Below are 18,975 nucleotides of genomic sequence, written 5' to 3' on the forward strand. Positions count from 1 at the left end.
CATTCAGGGGATGCTTAATGGACAGGTCATGCATCGATTCAGACTAAGCAGCAGTTATTAAATACATGGCGTTCTGGTTTGTGCTGCTGCGCACACAGTGATGCTGGGTTTGATTCTGGCCACATTCTCTGCGGAGTTTGCACGGCCTCCCCATTGTTTGCATGAATTTCATCAGGTGCTCATCGAACACGTCCTGCACATCCTACAGGGGAGTCCTGTGCATCTGGATCTGCACTTCTGCACCTTATTCTGGGAGTAAGCGGGTAGGCTGTGTGTCTGCCGAATATGGGTGACCAAGCCCTTGCGCTGGTGTACGACGTCTCCCGGCCTCTCTCTCTCTCTGCCCCTCTCTTCCTCGTAGTTGTCCATGTGCGAGGAGATGTTCCAGGAGCTGCGCGGGATCGTGCTGTGCCGGGACAGCCTGCAGCTGCGTCGCCGGCGCGGCGGGGGCGTCCCGCGGGCGCGGCCCCTGCCCCCCGAAGAGCGAAGGGCCCGTGGCGCCGCCGGCCTTAGCAACGGCAAGCTGTGCGGGGGCAGCGGGGCCCCGGAGCCTCTGGCACACAGACTGGCGCAGGAGGCGGCCTTGGTGGCTCGGGGCTGCACCCACATCCGTGTCTGCCCGGAGTGCCGGCGTTTCCAAGGCCTGAGAGCCCGGCCCCCCGGGGCCAGCGGCGCCTCCCCCGTCCACAGCGAGGAGAGCCTGGAGTGGGAGAAGGCCACCAACAGCAGTGAACCTGAGTAGGCGCCGCCCTGCTGCCCGCCAGCCGCTCACGCAGGAGTCTGGGGATTGCTGGGTTGCAGGGCACTAGCGGACCAGTCCCCTCCTGCCCTGGAGAAGAGAGGTCAGGAGCCTGGCCAGGCGGCCCCCCCACCCCACACCCACACCCACCCGGGAGTGAGCTTCCTTTTGGCTCTCCCAACAGCCTGCCAGGCAATAGCCAGGCCCCAGACACCCAGCCCAGCAGGGTCCATAGCGGACAGTCACCCTACTATGCAGTTTTCACTCCAGGGGTCTTTTCCTTTTTTTCCCATTGTTTTCTTTCTAAATTATTTTTGCTGAAAAGTTTTAAGTTAGCGTTATCGTTTTTAGGAATGTTGTTTCGATTTTCCTCGCGGGGCACTGGGCCTAGTCCCCAAGACAAGAGCCTTTTCAAACTGCAGCTTTTTTTGGGGAAAAAAAAAAGCATCATGAATCGTAACTTCAGATTTTTAAAAAGTGCCAAAAAAAAAACCGCTGGGGGACCCTGCACTGGTGTCGCTCCACCGCGAGGCGGCTCTCTCTCCTGGCCGACAACACAGGAGCACCGGGGCTCCCTTGCTGCCTGGTGGGGAGCAGCCCCGTTCCAGCGGAAAACTGGAAACTAGAATGTGATGCGAGTTTTTTTTTAAACCGCGATAATTGCATTCAAAAAGTTTTAAAGATATTTTTTGAAAGACAAAGAAGCAGAGGCAACGTGGGAACAACAGACGCAGAGGTACAGCAGCTGTGTATTTGAAGTGTTGCCTTGTTTTTAGAATCTGTCTCACAGGCCCTGACAGGCCAGAGCCATCCAGTGGCTCCTCTTACCCGTCTCTGTCCTGTCCTGTACTCTTCCAGACACTCTGATGGGACCCCTGGTCACATGCGGGACTGTGTGCTGTGTGCTCTGTACTGTATGTACCTGCCTTGACTCTCATGATGGTGGTCCTGAACGCTTCCTCATGCCTTATTGCCACATTGAGTTTATATGTGGTTTTTTGTCTGTCACTGTCCACACTGGCTCATGTTTCTCTGAGGTGTAGTTTTCATTCACGATAAGACCAGAGAACTTTTTTTTTACTTTAATTACAAAAATTATAGCACATTATATTTTATTTTACTGCGCAGTTCTCAGCTGCACAGTTCTGGCAGTTTAGGAAGGCTGTCTCCTTCCTGCTTCTTCACTTCACCCCAATCTTTACATTGGAGCAACCCCAAGTTTGTGATCTCATTATGGTGCCAGCCAGCACTCTGAGACCGGGGGGGGGGGGCACTATCAGTCTGGGGGTCTCTCTGTAAATAGAAACAGGGTATGAGACAGAACATCGTGGCCACCATCTCTTGAGTCCTGTATTCTGTGTGCTGTGAGATGTCAGGAAGCTGCTGTCTTCCCGTCTGATGTGGTTTCGGAATGGGGAGGGGAGGATTCAGAGGTCTGTGGTTAGTCATGCATTCTGTGCTGTTTCTGGTGCCTGCCAGAGAGGTGAAGAATGACTGACCAGGAGTGACAGGGGAACAGACAGATGAGTCCAGAAACGCATCCACAGTCCTGCAGTCCTTTGGTTAATGTCATTCGCTCATCCTGCTTTCCCTTTGAAATTTGGAACAAACCCGTTTTAAACTGGGTGATGGTAGAACAAATTTGGTTGTAACTGGGAATTTTCTATTTAAAGAGGGGGAGCTTTGTCATCCAGCATCCTTGGGGAACAGAGTATGTTGGTGAAGCAGAGAAGCTGGTTAATAAAAATATTACTGCAGAATGTTCAGGAATAAACTGTAGATTTGAAATAAGTCTATATTTAATCTCTGAAAAAAAAATTAAAAGTGCTTTAAAATATTGTTCTATGCTCACCAGTGACATATTAGACATTTAAATCAGGAGTGTTGTAATGTGATAACTATACCCTACACTAAAGACTACACATGATTTCTCACTTTCACTTCTCTGGGCTGTGCTGTTTAACTGAAAAATTAAGTGAAAAAGATTCATACAAAACTTCTATCTGTGTTGTTTTATTCAAAATCTGACTTTTTTAAATCACTTTCTCTCTTTGAGAACATCGACCACAAACTTTGGAAAATCTGTTTTCTGGGCCTTAATGTTGTTTGTCTGCGATGAGCCAGTGTTAAATTCCTTCATCATCACGTTGCGATTATCTCCTCTTTTAAGGCACTTTATAATGTCCAGTTTTTGGCTGGTAGTTAATCCCGCAGTATTCCTTTTCACTCCAGCATTGTGGAAGCTTCCCGAAGTGGGGACTGCACCAATTGTGAATTAGTCGGGGAGTTGCTGGAAGCTTTTAAGCTTTTCAAGCTGGTTAACAAAGCTTTCTGGATGAAAAACTGCCAGTAAAGATAGCTTTTATACATTTTAATTTATGATTCTCAGATCTCACGTATTCCTGTGAATAAGATTTTAGCTTTTTATTTGTTTCAAAGGTCACCCCTCCACATACACACACACAATATAAATGGCTGTGTAACATAAATGATTAATGGTTTAGGTGTTTAGCTGAGATAAAACTGTTGCCATGACTCAGTTCCAGGCCTTTTTGAATGATAACTTTCTATTTAAAATATCAATTATACATTTCTGAAGCCAACGTTAATCTCTAGGAAAGTGAGGTGAGAGTGTTCAGAACAAATCATTGGAGCATTTCGTACTTTAGCAAGAAGACGAAAAGGCATGGACTGAACAAAGCTCTGTGCAGTTGAGGTTGGCTCTGGATCAGCTGGAGCTTATCCTTGGTCAGCTGCAGAAAGAGAATGGAAACTAGGAGGGGCCCCTTGCCTTGATCTTGATTGGGTTGAGTGCAGGACTTCTTTACTGTAGCCATTGCTGTCAGGTATTTCAGAGTGTCTTTTAACGTCGCTAAAAACCCATCAGGAGCAAGTCTGTCTTTGGTGGGTGTAGATACCAGATGGCAGTGTGTTCAGCTTTATCAGCCTATCTGTTCCCAAGGTTTGGAAGCTGATCTCTCAGGTTTCTCCCAAGAGCCAAACTGGACAGCGCTTAGTGACAGGAGGCTAGGTGCTCTCTTCGTTTGTATGGCCAGTCCTGTGCCAGTTTCTTCCCCAGACATCTGCAGCAATAGTTAGCAGAGAGAGTGAAGCTTAGCCCTGCAGGTAGAAGTGCCGCCTAGAAAAAAAACAGAAGACTGTGCTGTGCGTGAAAGCAAAAGTGCTGCGCGGAAGGTACTGCAGTGTCATATAGATGCTCCACGTGGAACTCAGTACTGCATTCAGTGTTGTACAATTCCACAATTCCACGAGGGACTTTGTCACATTGAATGCATCCTTTTATCATACCACAGTATCCCTAAGCCATTTCCTTTGAAAACCCTTAGCTGGTTTGCGTAGTGTTCCCCTCCTACTCCTCTGCAGCTTTGACAAATCAAGTAAGGGCGCTACATTGCTCTTTCGTGTGTAGGTCTCTCTGACAGCAGGGCAAAGGCCCAGGGCCAGCTTGTGGATTGGGGCTAATTATGTTTGGAAGGAATACCTGGTAGTAAGTAACTCAAAACATGTTTTCAACAATCAGGAATCAATGAACATGGAAGAAATCTGTAAAAAAAAAACTCATTATTTGCCAGAATACATCCCCATGGATTAATTCCTTCATTTGCAGTCTTCAGGGTTTTTGTTTGACTTCCTACTGCTCATTAATAAATGGGCAACGTGACTTCTGGGTATCTGTATTATAGGTTAGAACTGCTCTTTGCATATAAAAAGGTCTAATTAATGAGTTAGTTACCAAGTATCTGTGGTACATAGCCTGAAGTTTATCAAGCTGAATGCTTTTAACCAATCAAGATTCAGAGATTTAAGTAACAATTTCTATATACAAGCATTTGAAAATATGCACAAGTTTTCTTAAAGTTGCGTTTGATTTGCTGTTGCATGCATTTGTGAGGATTGCACTTTTGCTGCATAAGGTTAATAAGGTTAAATAGCCATTTTCGGGGGCTGTCTGCGAAAATAGTGTGCATACAGAAATGATGTAGCCCATGGAAAGGCAATTAATTTCCTTTTGCAATTACGAGATTTCTCCACTGTTAAGTGAAATCTAATGGGTAGAGGTGTGTTCAAGATTCCTGTCCAGCCCGGTACGACTGGACCCTCTTTACAAGCCAGCCCTACAGCTGAATGGGAGCTGTAACTGAAGCAGACTGCCTGCTAAACAGGGGAGCATAACTTTTTTTTGGATTTAGTTGAACATAAAAAAAACGTATTTTTATGTTTCATGTACATGGGCCAGACATGGCTCAGTCAGTCTCATTCGAACCTCCTTCAGACTGGGGTCATCTTCATCAGACCTGCACTCAGTGGGCACCAACAAAGTCTCTAGACTGACGCTTGCTGAAGTACAGAGCGTGCTGAGGAGTGCTGGGTGGTCCTTCCAATGGCCGAAGTGGGAATAGTGTTGGGAAATCTCCCATGGTGGCTGCTTGTGCTTTTTGTAATTTGTCAAATTCCTTCCCTAGCTATAAATTCAGAAGGAAATTATTCAGAAGAGATATTCAAAGTTAAGAGTTTAGTATTCCAAAAAACCCATTTGGGCTATTTTATCATTCATATGAATAGAAGCTGTTCAAAGCCTGCATTGCACTTTCTGTGGGTTCCACCTTCTACAGTATCTCATTCCCAATTGTCTCTGGCAGCCTTGATGCAGGGGCTAGAGTTTGTAGGTCTGCTTGTAGGATTTAGTGGCAAAGCTGTTCAAAACCTCCAGACATCATCGGGGTGCATTTTAAGGCATTCTTAGAGATGAATATTAAGTAACTTGTAATTTAGCCCTGTGAATAGAAGGTCCTTTGTTTTTTGCTTCCCTTACAGGTATTGTTTCTGTTTATTTAAGTGCTATCAAATTACTGAATTGCATTGACAGACTACGACATCTCTATTATATGATTTTAGGGTATGCAGTGAGGCAATCTGACACTTTCTCTCTGCTCTGTGCTCACCCTAGAGAGATTGTCTGTGCCCACGTTAGAGATCACCTATGCCCATGCTTCAGACATTGCCTGGGCCTGCCCTTATAAGATTGCCTGTGCCCATCCTAAAGAGATCGCCTGTGCTCGCCCTAGAGACACCGCTTGTGCCCATGCTTCAGAAATCGCCTGTGTCCACCCTAGAGACATCACCTGTGCTCATCCTTCGGAGATCGCTTGTGCTTGTGCCGGCATGCTTCAGAGATTGCCAGTGCCCACTCTTGAGAGGTCAGTGCAGAGACTCTTCATTGTTGCATCATCAGGTAGTGAGATGGTTTGCAGAATCATCAGTGTTATTGCCAGCCCAAAAACCAACTCATTTCAAAGCCACTTAACGTGGGAATGCAAGGGTCCGCTCAGTAACAGCTCAGTAGCACCCTCATGGCTCAGTAACATCTTTGTCCTTCATGGTCAATTGGGGGGAGGGGGTGCTAATGAGGTGCTTGTCATTGTAAAGGGGATTCTTTTATACTCCACTTGGCACACTTGGTGGATGCCCAAGAGAAGGGTGCCCCTTGTTTACATACGAGCTGTTGGGGATCAGGGTATATGAATGTGCTCCCCACCCGAGTCTAGAAACAGGGATCCATGACAAAGCACCCAGTCACCCAAGATCAGCAACCAGTGTCTTTAACCTGAATTTACATAACAGATTGGTTTATAAATCACTCATAATAGTAGTGCAGTGCTGTTTCATCATGCTACATGATGGGCCCATCCAGTGAAAAGTGAAGTCGCATTCGTACTTCATACCCCAAAAACCCATGAGCAGGTTTTCAAGAATGCACTTGGAGAGCAGTGGATTTCATGTGTGTTGTGGACATAGCTCTTCTTTAATGAGAGAGATCTTCCTGTCATTTCTGCATTTTATGAGGTTTATATTTCTTTTCTAACGTATTTTGCTACAGAGAATCAAAATCAAGCTGTTAATTTTTAGATCAAGTTCAGTTGCCAAAATATCATTCTAAATCTTCCAGCAGGCTGTTGTTCAGTATGTGATGCAGAATCAGTTCATAAATCGTTCATGTTTTGGGAGAGCAGAATCATATTCAACTTGCAACCCAATGCAGATGCTCAGCAATCATGAGGGATGGTAGATTGTCATTCTTAAGCAAACAGAAAGTTACTCATTGTTCATTAAACAGAATGTATGTCTGCCTGTAAAATGATAAACCTCTTCATTTCTAGATGCATAGAGCAACCTATGGCATCTGCTCCATTTACCTTTCACTCTCCCTTATTGTAAGTGGTGCAGGGGTATAGTGGATAGCACTGCTGCCTCAGAACACTTAGATTCCGGACTGGGATGCTTTCTGTGTGGAGCTTGGTTAATAGGTTAGTTGATGCAGATGGAGCCTCAAGGTGTGTGCATGCATGACCCTGTGATAGACCTGGTATACTGTCCAGGCTGTAGTCCCGCCTTGAGCCCTGTGCTTCCAGGAAAGGGTTCAGGTCGCTGAGACTCTCAGCGGGAACAAATGGCTTTCCAGTATGCATCATCCTGATTGTAGCAGTATAGCTACAGCAAGAGGTCCCACTGACCCCTGGAGTCTCGGGGGTTCAGCGCAGTGAAGATCCCTGGTTTGCATCTGGCTTTTTCATACTTCCATGTATTTTACCACAGCTGCATCACACTACAGTATATGCGCTACATCATACCTTACACTGCTTACACCATGGTGCTCATCAAGCGCTCACAACTTTGATGAGGAGTGAGGCAGATATTGTCTAGGGTTTGCAGCTCTTTAACAGGAATTTCTGTAGCCCAAGGAACTTCGAATAGGAGCATGGAATATTACAAGTCTTTTTAATGAGTGAATAACCTGATCCCCAGTTTAAGAATGCACAATATTGTCTACCAATACATTAAGTGTTCTTATTCTTAGGGAACTTTTTAACATGCTTTTATCAAGCCTAAAGCAATGAAAATATCTACAATTTCAAGCCACATTCTCTGGTCTTTAAACAATGTTGTGCTTTTGGTGAAATCCCATTAAAAACACATCAATATATTAACAGATCATGCTAATTTATTCCGAAAGTGTATCCCAGTTTCTGTCAACGTTTCCCTTCCTAAGGACTGAATTGGGGCGGAAAATGAAACGTTGGTTAATGTGAAGTTTGTTCTGCTGTCAAAGGTGCAGAAGAGGACGTGGGTCTCTCTCCAGTTTCCACACCACCCTATGCAATTACCAGTTTAAAAACAAATGGGAGTTTTAAAAGAAAGTTTTTTTTTGTTCAAAATTAGACAAAGAAAATGTGGCTTTTTTTGAAGGTGAAGCTCTTGGATTGTTTTGCCTGTCTTTGTTCTCACAGTCTCTTGAATGTACTGAACAAAATTCTTGACATTGTTTGTCTTTCAAGAAAATAAAATAGGAGTGTATTTGCTTTGTTTACTCCCTGTGCTGTTCCTTCTCGGTGTAATCAATTTCTCTTGGGGGCAGTGGGTGGCACTGAAAGCCAAAACTGTCTTACAAAGACGTGAGCGTGCAAATTAATTCGCTGGTGCCATTTACTGCTTTTCCAATTCACAGAAGCCACCAGGGAGGCACAGAAGGCTTGGGAACTTGTGCAGGATGAACCACTGAGTCACGCACGGCTGTTCGCTGAAATGTGCATCATGTTTCAGAACTGTCACCAGCCCAGAATGAACGTGGCAAAGCAGAGTGTATGTTGAAGAGAACTCCAGACACTTCCCCTGTCAAGTCATGTCTGTTCAAGCAAGTAACTCAACAGAAACAACATCTGTGCTGACACTTTTCGTAGATCACTACATTTGCAGAGGGCACATCTGATTGGTAAGATTGTTGATTCATGTCTGCAGGACTAGGTAAGGACTAGTTTAGAACAGCACGCACACCTACTTACTGGGATTTATGCCTGGTGCTTAGCCATGCTATGACACTAACAAGCAGCACTGACATTTAAACTCAATGTGAACTTTTTTAATTAGTCTTAATGAAAAGTCATGCTGAGAAACACTTCAGTCTTGGTCCTGTGTCTACTGGTTTGTGTTCCCTGCTTTTAATTGCCAGTGTTAATTGGTGTCAGCTACTGATCAGCCTGCTTGTTGAGAATTTTTTCTGCACTCAGGCCTTGATTTAAAAAAATATACCCCCCCCCCCCAGTGCGGTGCTTATCAACCATGGTGCTGGGAATCTCTCTTCTCCTATTTTCTCAACCCAAATTCTAATTTGCAATTTTCTATTTGAATCCTTTACTTACATTTGTGCTCAGCTTTTAAATATCTGAGATATTGTAATTGGGAAGATACCTGTGCTAGTAAAATGAGTTTCAGAACTGCCTTCATTCATATAAATATAACAAGCTAGACTGAAGCAGAATGAAAAACACTGACTCACTTCACGAGGTGTCTGATCAGCAGCAATTTCTCAGCTATAAAGCTTAAGAGCTGTTTAGTCTGAAATAAGGGAGCAAATTCTTTATTAGCAAGTTGTGGATTGATACTTTATTGATCCCGTGAGGAAAATTGCAGTGGAGTGACTGCATGAAGTACAGTATCCTGAAGTTGACAGGGTATTTCATGGTACCTAGGGTATAGGCATAGGTACAGATAGTTAAAATTAACAAATTTTGTTTTAAACCAAGGACTGAAAAGAACTCTAAAGCAGCAAATAGATCTGTTATAGACACATGCAGTGTGTCTACAGATTTTCAGTCCATCTCTGCGCTTAATACATTTAATCAACTCATTATTGGCATAATGGGACAAATCAAACAGCTTCTTCCATCTCTTCAGCCTTCCAGGACCGCTACTGGGGACCCCTGCACTAAGGTCTGTTTTACTGGGTCAGTTAACCTTAAAACAAGTACTATGAGTTCCCTGAGCAACTATACCACAAGGCCTTCTCCTCTAGCTACTTTCCCACGGTGCTTCCTTCAATATCTCCATTCTTCCACAAGTCAGGATTCTCCGGAGATTCTCCTGACTTTCCAGCATTCCCAACCCCTGGCCTTGGGAGCAGGGATGTTGCTGTGACAACCGGAACACTGGACACACAGTGTGGCTTCACCTCTGTGTTGCACCCCCTGGGGTCAGGAGGATGGGGGCTGTGCTACTGTATACTGACTCCAGCGAACCCCCTGTGAACACAACACCACTGTGCTTGTACTACTGCTGTTACTTACCCATAGGGGCCTAGGAAGCCACATTAAAAAGGCTGAAAGATGGAATGTCTGGTGCAGAGGTATAGTAAACAGCATGCTGCATGAAATGCAGTTAATAAAATGCAGCTTTTCTAATATTTTATTAATATTGAAAACAAATTTTCATTTGTTTACAGCAGGGGTCTTGGAGTCCCGGTGTCTTCTGTTTTCTGTTCCACCCAGTTTCTCAGTTACATGGTTGTTCTAGCTATTTAGTTAGCTGCATGATGGTGATACTCCTAACCTGATCATGAGGTGATTTATGTTAATACACCTGAAATGAAAAGAATGTCTTGTTTAATCAACTGTAAAAGACTTTAAGAAAATTATATGTAGGCCTAATGTAGAAAATAATTAGGTTAATTGTTTAATTGACTACTTAGGTAGTACCAGTAGCCAGAGGATGCAAGGCCCTCCAGGATCTGCGTTTGAGAGACCTGGACTAGATGATACCCGATTGACGTCTCCTTTCATCTCTTCTCTAGGGTCCAGACAAGCTTGAAAATGCAGCACCACCTTCTGGAGTGGTGGAGGAGAAGTTAGACAGATGGAGATAGTGCAGTTATAAAAAGAGGGTGTCCTACTCACAATAAACAGTAAGCTATTATTCAATTAGAAGACTCCTGGGCTCCTGGGCTCATCCACCAATAAAGCACTTAGTCTCCTACTTCCTACTAAGAAAGTTCAGGAAGTTTGTAGTATGTTCTGTCATTGTAGCTGAAGGCATGAACACTCTGAGTAGGTTGTTTTTTTTTTTTAGTTGGGATTACTATTACTTTAAGTAGTAACATTCATAAAGTACCAGAGACGTTTTTCCAAGAGCTCATCTCACAAATATAAAGCTCTGCTGCTGATGATATAACTGAACAACCTCCCCTTCCACATAACAGTTAGGGTCTCTTTCCTGGCTGGTGAGGAAAGGGAGACCCAGCACAAATGTACCAGGACACACAGAGGGGACTTGTGACAGGGGAGTGTCTCCCCGAACCTGAAGTTGAGTGTGCTGCAGAGGTGCTGTACCGCTGTCATGTAGTTTGGGCAGGTGGAGGAGTGTCACCTCAGAGAGAGACCCCAGACCTTCTCTCCTACTGGGGTGTATGTGCCAGTCAGGCAGGCCACCTTCTGTGCTGTACCGACTCCAGGGAACCCCCTTTTCTAACACAACATCACGGAATACAGCCTCAGACAGGTCAGCTGTAAGTTCTTCTCTTTCCATCTTTCCTAACAATGAAGCATCCATGTCTTATAAAAAGATCTCATTATTCCTCAGTTCAGATTTTACCTGGCTGTTTTTTCTCACGTGTGTGAAGGGCAGTATGCTTCAGCCTGAACTGTCCCAGGGTTGCAAGAGCTGCAGATCATAGTGTTGAAGCCGACACGCAGCATGTCATTTCTCACCTGGTCTGTCTGTGTGGACGAACGCAGCACCTGGGGGTTGGAATGCCTGGGGTGGCTCACCCTGCTGTTCTCTGCCCGTCAAGGGGAGGGAGTTACACCTGATTGCCAAGCTTCGTGTGGCAGTGCTGCCTGCGGCAGGCCTGTCACTATCGCGAGCACTGGGGGCCGTCGCACAAATGTCCCTTCAGCTGGTAGGCATAGGTGAACCCGTCTCCGCACTGCGCGCAGCGGTAGGGGGTCTTGCCGGCGTGGGCTCGGCGGTGGTGCATGTTGAGGGCACCGCCATGGATGAACCTGCGGCCGCACTCGTTGCAATGGTAGGGCATCTCACCCGTGTGGATGCGCTGGTGCCTCTTCAGCGCCCCCGACTGGTTGAAGCTCTTGCCGCAGTCGCCGCAGCGGTAGGGTGTCTCTCCCGAGTGGATCCTGCGGTGGTTGCGCAGGTGCTGCGCCCGGCTGAAACTCTTGCCGCAGACCAGGCAGTGGAACAGGCGCTCCCCGGTGTGCTCCCTCTGGTGGTACTTCAGCGCCACCGTGGTGCTGAAGCTGGCCTCGCACTGGCCGCAGCTGTAGGGCGTCTCCCTCACCGGCACGCTCTGGCAGATCTCCACGCTGCCCAAGTCCCTGGCCAAGCGCTTGCAGGCCGGGCAGCGCAGCTGGCTCTCGTTGGTGTGCACGCGCTGGTGAGATTTGAAGTTGCCCAGCTGGATAAAGGAGTCCCCACACTCTGGGCAGCGGTATGGGGGGTCTCCAGTCAGGAACAAGGGTCTGGAGGCAGCAGTGTCCCCGGGGGAAAAGCTCTGCCCACACTTCGTGCACTGCTGGACAGCCGGCAAGATTCCTGCTCCGTCCTGCTGCTCCGTTTTCATCCTTGGCTTGGCGTCGGAGTGGAGGGCTTCAGGCAGAGCCCTGGAGGCATCTCTCTGTGAGCCTGCAGTGGACGAGAGCAGGACACTGCAGTCACTGTCGGAACATGAACGGAAAGGAAGTGAATACAGTCCTGTGAGTGCACACTGCCACCTGCTGGCCCTTCTATGGGTTACAATAGGATCTTACATTTGGAGGTTATAACTGAAAATAAGTACAGAAGGTGTTTCCCAAAACACAATCGTAAGCCTGAAAAATGCTCTACTGAAAAAAGAGGCTTCTATATGTTTAACCTGCCTTGAAATAAACCCTGTGCACAGCCTGTCTTTAATTAGTTACAGTCATTACAGGTTATATACTTGTTTTTAGTTACTTTAAGGATTTTAGATAGGAGCTCCAATATTAACCATCTGCATGTGTCTTAAACAGCTCATAAAGAAATGTTGCGATTATGCACCTTGGTGGAGTCCTTCAGCTACATGAAGAGGCTGAAGCCCAGTGCTGAGCTCCAGGCTGTGCTGTTTCTCCTCTGGCTCATCGGGACACAGATCCCAAGCCTTCTCTTCTTTAGTGCCTTCCTCTTTCAGCTCAGGAACCTCTCCCACAATGCAGATGTGTCCCAGCTCCCCCACAGTCTCGGCAGTGCTGTGAGTTCCATGCTCAGAGGGCTCTTCTTTTATCCAGGGGCTCCCCGGGTCAGGGGTCTCCTGCCTGGAATCTGCCCCGATCTCCTCCTGCTTCACCCAGCTGAGCTCCAGGTCAGGGGTCTCCTCCTTGATTTGGATGCCCATCTTCCCCCCTGATCAGAAGTGCATAATAGATGCCTGTTTAACACAATTACTTAATTGAGCCCTTTGAGAGATAATTAAACCTTTAACTCATATTCTGCGTCTGCGGCAACTGTTTAAAAGCGATCATAAACATGTTGGCCAGGATGCAGAGAGCCAGCTCCCCATGCATAGCAGTTTCAGGTCTTAGCCAGCCCCAGGCTACTGTCTTTAAGAGTGCTAAGACGCCTGACCTCCAGCCAGGAACCTTGCAGACCTGCACAAATGCCGAGGCAGGTGGGATCAGTTTGCACGGTGGGAGACCCAGGCACTTGTATAGACTTATAAATCTGGCGATAACTTGCGTTGAAAATATATTTACTAGGAGAGAGGCCTCTACCACTTAATTAGGATAAAATGACTAGGTTCCACAGTTGAAATGTTGCATCTGTAACTCTGAATTACTGAGTTACTGTTACTTTCCAGCAGGGAACTAACCGGTCCAGTTAGTCCAGCTACAACCAGTAATAAGCTGAGGCAGGTAAACACTCCAGCCCTCCAGGACCAGAACTGGGGACTCTCGTACATAATTACTACTATGAGCCACATGGCGTTGCCACTATACACAACTTTAGTTTGAAGTATGTCGTGTTATCCGTTTCCAGTCGACGCTCATCTTCATGAATTCAAAGAAGTATGATCAAACGTGACATAAACCAGAAATAATCCCACTGTTTTATTCAGGGGTTAGTATCAGTTGAGTACAGCGCAGCGATTTATGGTGATCAAACAATTATTCGTAGGAATTCCCTCGGAAAAATACATTCTACAATAAAAAAGCGGTAGCATAAATAAAAAAAAACAATTATAAATTGTTCAGTGCCTTCATATCTAACCAGGGAGAACGGGTTTCTCGAGTAGGTCGTGTCCGGAAATAAAAATACATAAATTACGAACAGCAAAATGGTTAAGCACAGCCTTCAGGTACATCATCTTGTGTTGAGCTCACTGTTTGTGTGTTCTCTAAATTGTAAAAATAAACTAACAGAGAGCACCCATAGTAATAGAAGATATAAGACTGAGATTTCAGGATCCCGGCACTGTTTAGACGACAACAACAGCGCTGCAACTGACGAATTGAGGACCGACATCGCGAGAGAAAATCGGTAATAGTCAAATGTTTTGAACACTTGCAGCTTTTTATTAGGCATGTTAGGAGCCAAGCCAGCTGTCTCTGAACGGTCAGATGTTTAAATAACTACACGCTCCATTTTCACTTTTCAAATGCATGAAACTGTAATTCGAGTGAATAAATCGGCGTAATTAATAAGTGATGTCACTTACATTCCATGCTTCGTCGATATGTTTCCGGTACAATAATGGACCACGTGTCACTGGCCCGCCCACCTCGAGTCTCATTGGCTACTTGGCGGAGTTCAGGACAACTGAAAGGCGATTGGCTGAATTGTGAGTCACTGAGTAGTGCATCTGTGATTTTCACAAACTTTGTAAAAAATAATGCCGTGTCATACTTGTCTTCCAGATGTAAGTTTACTGCACGACATTCAGCCCACCAAAATGTTAGGGCTCGGTAAGATGTCCTGTAGCATACGGTTTTAATGAATGTTTGCCTGCAAAATGAGCTTAGCTATAAAGTTACATTTTTCGGGTAAATCTGCCCTTTTTTTTAGGTATTATAGCTTAGACAACTCTTTCTGAAACAGAAATTTCAGTTCAATCTCTGCGTTCTGTTCTTATCATGTATGTCAAAGCAGAGATGTATGCTTCTTATTGATAATTATTAGACCTCGTGCAGAGGTTATGTGCTATTTTATAAATAACAAAGAGCACAAATAGTAATAGAAGAGTTTTTTTTAACAATCATATTTTGCAGTGCAGGGTTTTCAAATGCATTACTAATACCTTACTCAGGATCCATCACATTTTACTAAGGGTTGCATTTGGCATTTTGGCATTGTGCACATTTACTTTGGAGTCTGTATGGTATCTGCTGTTAGACATAGCCAGTGGCACTGTTTCTCAGCCCTTATCCAGCCTCCAGAACTAAAACAAGGCTAGGTCTTAATTAGGTGTGATTAATCACAGCTGAAGATAACTTAGTCCTTCCATTGCATCTGTGTTCCTCTGGATTTTGTTTCTTGGCTACGTGTGTACAAGATTTGGCATTTCAGACTAAACCCAGTATTTAATGCTAGCTTTTGTCTGCCGAAGAGCTTTTTTTGTTTATCCCTGGGAGAATTCCAGAGAGCACCAGTTTCAAAACTTGAAATTTGGTTCCAATTTCAGCTCTGTGTTAACAACCCGCATTCCTTGAGCTCTTCTCTGCTGCTTCTTCTGCAGTGTGTGCTGGCAAGTTGTGTTGGTAATGGGTTGTTTTCACTATGGACAGCATCTCGCAGTCCTCCTTAAATTAAAAGATCAACAGCGGAAGAAAAACTGTGTGGTTCACCCTTTTCCCTCTTCCCCATCTCCATAAGGTCACACATCATGCCAAGAATAAGGAACAAGGCGCGTGCACGTGAATCATCTTTTATTTATTTTTTCCAGCCAAAGAGAATAAAAAAGTGCATCCATCATTTGAGAGTGATGAAATGAGCTCATCTTGTTTTTACATCCTCTCACTCCCTCTCCTGCCCCCCACAACCTCGTGCCAGTTCTGGGAGCCACAGTAGCCTCGGGCTGGCAGGGCGGCACTGTCTCACCCCACACAGGACCAGCCAGGCTGGTTCTGTTTCTGTTTGCTGGTGCTGCTCTGACCTTCTTGAGACACTTCAGAAAGAAGGGTCCTGCCAGGTAAGAGAGAGCAGAGCAGCAAGCACACGCCTGGAGGCTTGGGAACTGCTTTCTTAAAGCCACGATGAGTGGCTTGTTGTACAACAAGACAGACTTGACACAAGTGTTGTTTTTTTTTGTCTTTTGTCTGAAGGTAGAACACTGGTCCCTTTTGGGAATTTAGGCAGTTTAAATTTCTTTTCAGGGGACATTTTCTGTGAGTATGTCTTTAAACACCCAGGCCCGAATTCTTAATACTTCAAACAAGGTGCTAAGTTAACTTTTTGTTCACCCAAGGAAGCATCACAAAAAAAATACAGTTTCTTACTACACAGCTAAATACAGCTGCGATATAAATCTTTCAGAATGCCAGTTTACAAGTTACTAAAAGAAGTGTAAATGATTCGGTCTGATAAAGTAGGATGTTAGTTCTTCCTTTCTCAACAACCAAGCAATAACCTTAATATGATGTAGAAGAGTTCTGGATACAGTACGCCAGTGACGGAGCGAAACTCTAGTGTCTTTTCTTCCTGTGCGCTCATGAGATTCATTTTGTCCCCACACAACAGGCAGAGGTGAATTCCAGTGAAGCCCTTGAGGGCAGTTCTTGCTCACAACAAAAAACGGGGTGCAGAAACAAGGAGTGCTGGAGTGGGGTGCTCTCCCTCCCTCTGTGTCTGCAGGGTGCAGCCCCACTGACTCAGCTGCTCTGCTGTTCCTTGTGCTGAATGAGCCCCTTGGCAATGAGGTCAGGGATCTCCACAGCCAGCCAGGGCCCCAGCTAAGGGTGAGAAGAGAGAGAAAAAGAGAAAATCGCTTAGTCTTTTTGTACTCCCTCCCAAAACTCAGAACCTCTCCACTTCCCCTCCGTTTCAAACGACTCCCGGCCTTTAAAGGAGAAAAAGACACTGCTGAGGTCGGTACAGAGTCTGTTCACAAGAGAAGTCAGTGCATCACAGTAAAAACATTGCTGATGCCAGTTTTGTCTCCGCTCTTGACGAAGATGCAGGGCAGAGATCTCCTCTGACACCCACCCCAAGGGCCATCAGGTGAGCCAGGCCGAATTTAGGGACATTCCGGGCCCAAAGAGGCTTGAAGTGGTCCGTCAGGCAAATCTTCCCACCCCTGTGGAGAGAAGGACCAGACTAAGACTCCCCACACACTCCAGCCACAAAAAGCTCAGCAAAAGGTAAGCTCCCACTGCAACCATCCTGCGATTCCTTTAAAATCGCCAGAAGAAGGTTGTGTCTTTTACGGAAATACATCACTATTTCAATGCAAGCAGTGAACTACATGTTTGCGAAGTGTTGCTGTATAAAGCTGCTGACTCACACAATGGCTCCCTAAATGTGAAAGTTTTCCACCGACATATCGAGTTTAATTGATATTGATAAATTTTATCTATATCTATTTATTTGCAAACAATACCTCTTGTAAGTTCCATCAAGTGAGAGTAACAACAATCTAATGAATTGAAAACACAATCATAAAAAAAAGAATAGGACGAATATCTGTTTAAAACCAGAATCCTCAAAAAACACTGGTGTGTGATGAATGCCGAATTCAAAAAGTGCTTGCTCTGTTGTGAATGCCTGTAACGTAGTGATCAGCTCTCTTACCTGTACATTTTGGCTGTCTTCCCATCCAGCTCTGGGATTGCCACTTCCGGAGCTGTGGTGGGATAAGTGACAGGAATCTGGAAAAGAGGAAAAGCGGGAGACAACCTCAGGCAAGCATGTACATACTGTACAGATGATCGTTATTATTAAAGAAAAGACACCATGGTCTAATGATAGACATAAAAAAATCAGTCAATATAGACAGACTGACAATCACAATGACATCTGGTGAGGTTTAATTTCCAGACTCACGTCAAACTCCATGTCAAATTCATACTTCAGCAAATCGTGAATGTACCAGCATTTCCCAAACCACCTGCCACAGAGAAGAAAAAAATACATATTTCTGATCATTTGCAGGATATTCATTTAAACATGTCTACATAACCTCCACACTGAACTCTATGTGTGGATAATGTTTCAGAGCAACACCTCATCATCAAAATTCTGCAACAGTAAAAACAAGATGTGTCAAAAGCCCCTCAAAGAGAAATCTTGATAATATTTGCAATATTATAGGAACAAGTAATAGGTTTATTCCATGCTGAAAAAAGAAGAAAGAAAACATGTTTCGGCCGTGGAGCCTTCTTCAGGTGTCCTGAAGAAGGCTCCACAGCCGAAACGTTGTGTTTTCTTTCTTCTTTGCAGCCTACGCATGCTGACGCAGCTACCCACCTGAACCTTTGCAATATTATATTTGCAAATAGTACATTTGCATATCTTTAAACAATTGAGAGCACCCAAAAAAGCACCTTATTTCCTGTACTTTTACCTTCACTAGTTTTTATAAGACTACTTTGTAACCTGTCTCTCTCCCCACTTGCCTGGTGCCCTCCTTGTTGGACTCCAGTCTGAACCAGTCGTTGTCAGCCTTCTTGTTGTTCTCCACGTACTGGAGAGATTAAGAGAATGGACATCTTTGGTCAGTTGTTTTGGGAGACAATTTTACACGGTCAGGTAAATAACGAGTGCATGATAGATAACACAGTTCAATAGACAGCCAAAGAAACTAAGCGCCCCAGGACTCTCAGCCTGTGGCATATGGTTCTTCACTTTGTATAAAGCCCTGGAACATTCCCGTGGTGTTACGTAGGATAGTACAGCCGATTTTTCTTCACCAGTACCAGACTTACTTAAGTTTCAGTATATAAAAAATAAATTTGGTTCCAGAAATAGCTTGCTTAGCTACTGTCTCTACACAGATGACGTGTGGATGTATCCTACGGGCTGATATTTTTGACAGAACTACACGAATCCCTCAGAAGACGCATATGTCATTCTCATATCCTAAAGGCTGACATTATCTTCAAATATAATTATTACAGTGTCGTTTTTTCTCATCGTGACAAACATTCTTTACCTTACTTCGTTTTTTTTTTTAGTTCTGACGCGATGATTGCAGCAATTAAGGGTCGCTTTTCATAAGTGTTTCAAAATAAAGTCCAGGATTCGGGGCAACGCCATCTCTTACTTGAATCAGCGCCAGGTATTCCTCCCGGAGCCTCTGCACCCACAGCTCCTTGTCTCTTGGCCCGGAGTTGGTTTTCAACAGCGGGATCTCGGACACAGCTTTGCGAGTGGCTTCGTCCGCCATCTTGCTCGGGGGACAGGAAGCAGCAGGAGGAGGGGGAAGT

General features: G+C 45.1%; 3 protein-coding genes across 9 annotated transcripts in view; 1 reads left to right on the forward strand and 2 right to left on the reverse strand.

Annotated features, from left to right (window-relative positions):
- The window catches only part of grik4 (glutamate receptor, ionotropic, kainate 4), a 307,117-nt gene extending 298,999 nt beyond the window's left edge, over positions 1-8,118 (forward strand). For all 4 annotated transcript variants that reach the window (XM_088619597.1, XM_088619595.1, XM_088619594.1 and 1 more), the window contains one exon: positions 362-8,118. In XM_088619597.1, coding sequence (XP_088475723.1) covers positions 362-742 — 381 coding nt within the window. In that variant the 3' untranslated portion in view covers positions 743-8,118. The remainder of the gene's footprint in view (positions 1-361) is intronic.
- A 1,066-nt stretch (positions 8,119-9,184) lies between these two features.
- LOC148641219 (uncharacterized) lies at positions 9,185-14,395 on the reverse strand. Of its 4 annotated transcripts, none has more exons than XR_015930252.1 (4): positions 14,274-14,395; positions 12,620-12,961; positions 11,296-12,226; positions 9,185-10,171 (listed from the first exon to the last, which is right to left on the reverse strand). XR_015930252.1 is itself a non-coding variant. In XM_088619605.1 (3 exons), the coding sequence occupies exons 1-3, from the start codon at positions 14,278-14,280 to the stop codon at positions 11,442-11,444; spliced, it is 1,134 nt and encodes a 377-aa protein (XP_088475731.1). In that variant the 5' UTR covers positions 14,281-14,395; the 3' UTR covers positions 9,185-11,441. The 4 variants fall into 4 exon arrangements, 2 of the variants coding, with proteins under 2 accessions (XP_088475731.1, XP_088475732.1); XR_015930251.1 differs by having other exon boundaries at positions 10,288-12,226; XM_088619605.1 differs by having other exon boundaries at positions 9,185-12,226.
- Positions 14,396-15,463: 1,068 nt separating this feature from the next.
- On the reverse strand, positions 15,464-18,974 carry ufc1 (ubiquitin-fold modifier conjugating enzyme 1). The gene is made up of 6 exons (XM_088619610.1): positions 18,813-18,974; positions 18,166-18,233; positions 17,594-17,657; positions 17,342-17,418; positions 16,757-16,847; positions 15,464-16,503 (listed from the first exon to the last, which is right to left on the reverse strand). Exons 1-6 carry the CDS (start codon positions 18,933-18,935, stop codon positions 16,423-16,425), a joined length of 504 nt encoding a protein of 167 aa, XP_088475736.1. The 5' UTR covers positions 18,936-18,974; the 3' UTR covers positions 15,464-16,422.
- Between the last annotated feature and the right edge of the window lies 1 nt (position 18,975).

Source organism: Lepisosteus platostomus, chromosome 25 (genome assembly GCF_059453375.1).
Source record: "Lepisosteus platostomus isolate fLepPlt1 chromosome 25, fLepPlt1.hap1, whole genome shotgun sequence".
In the NCBI taxonomy this organism is placed as follows: domain Eukaryota; kingdom Metazoa; phylum Chordata; class Actinopteri; order Semionotiformes; family Lepisosteidae; genus Lepisosteus; species Lepisosteus platostomus.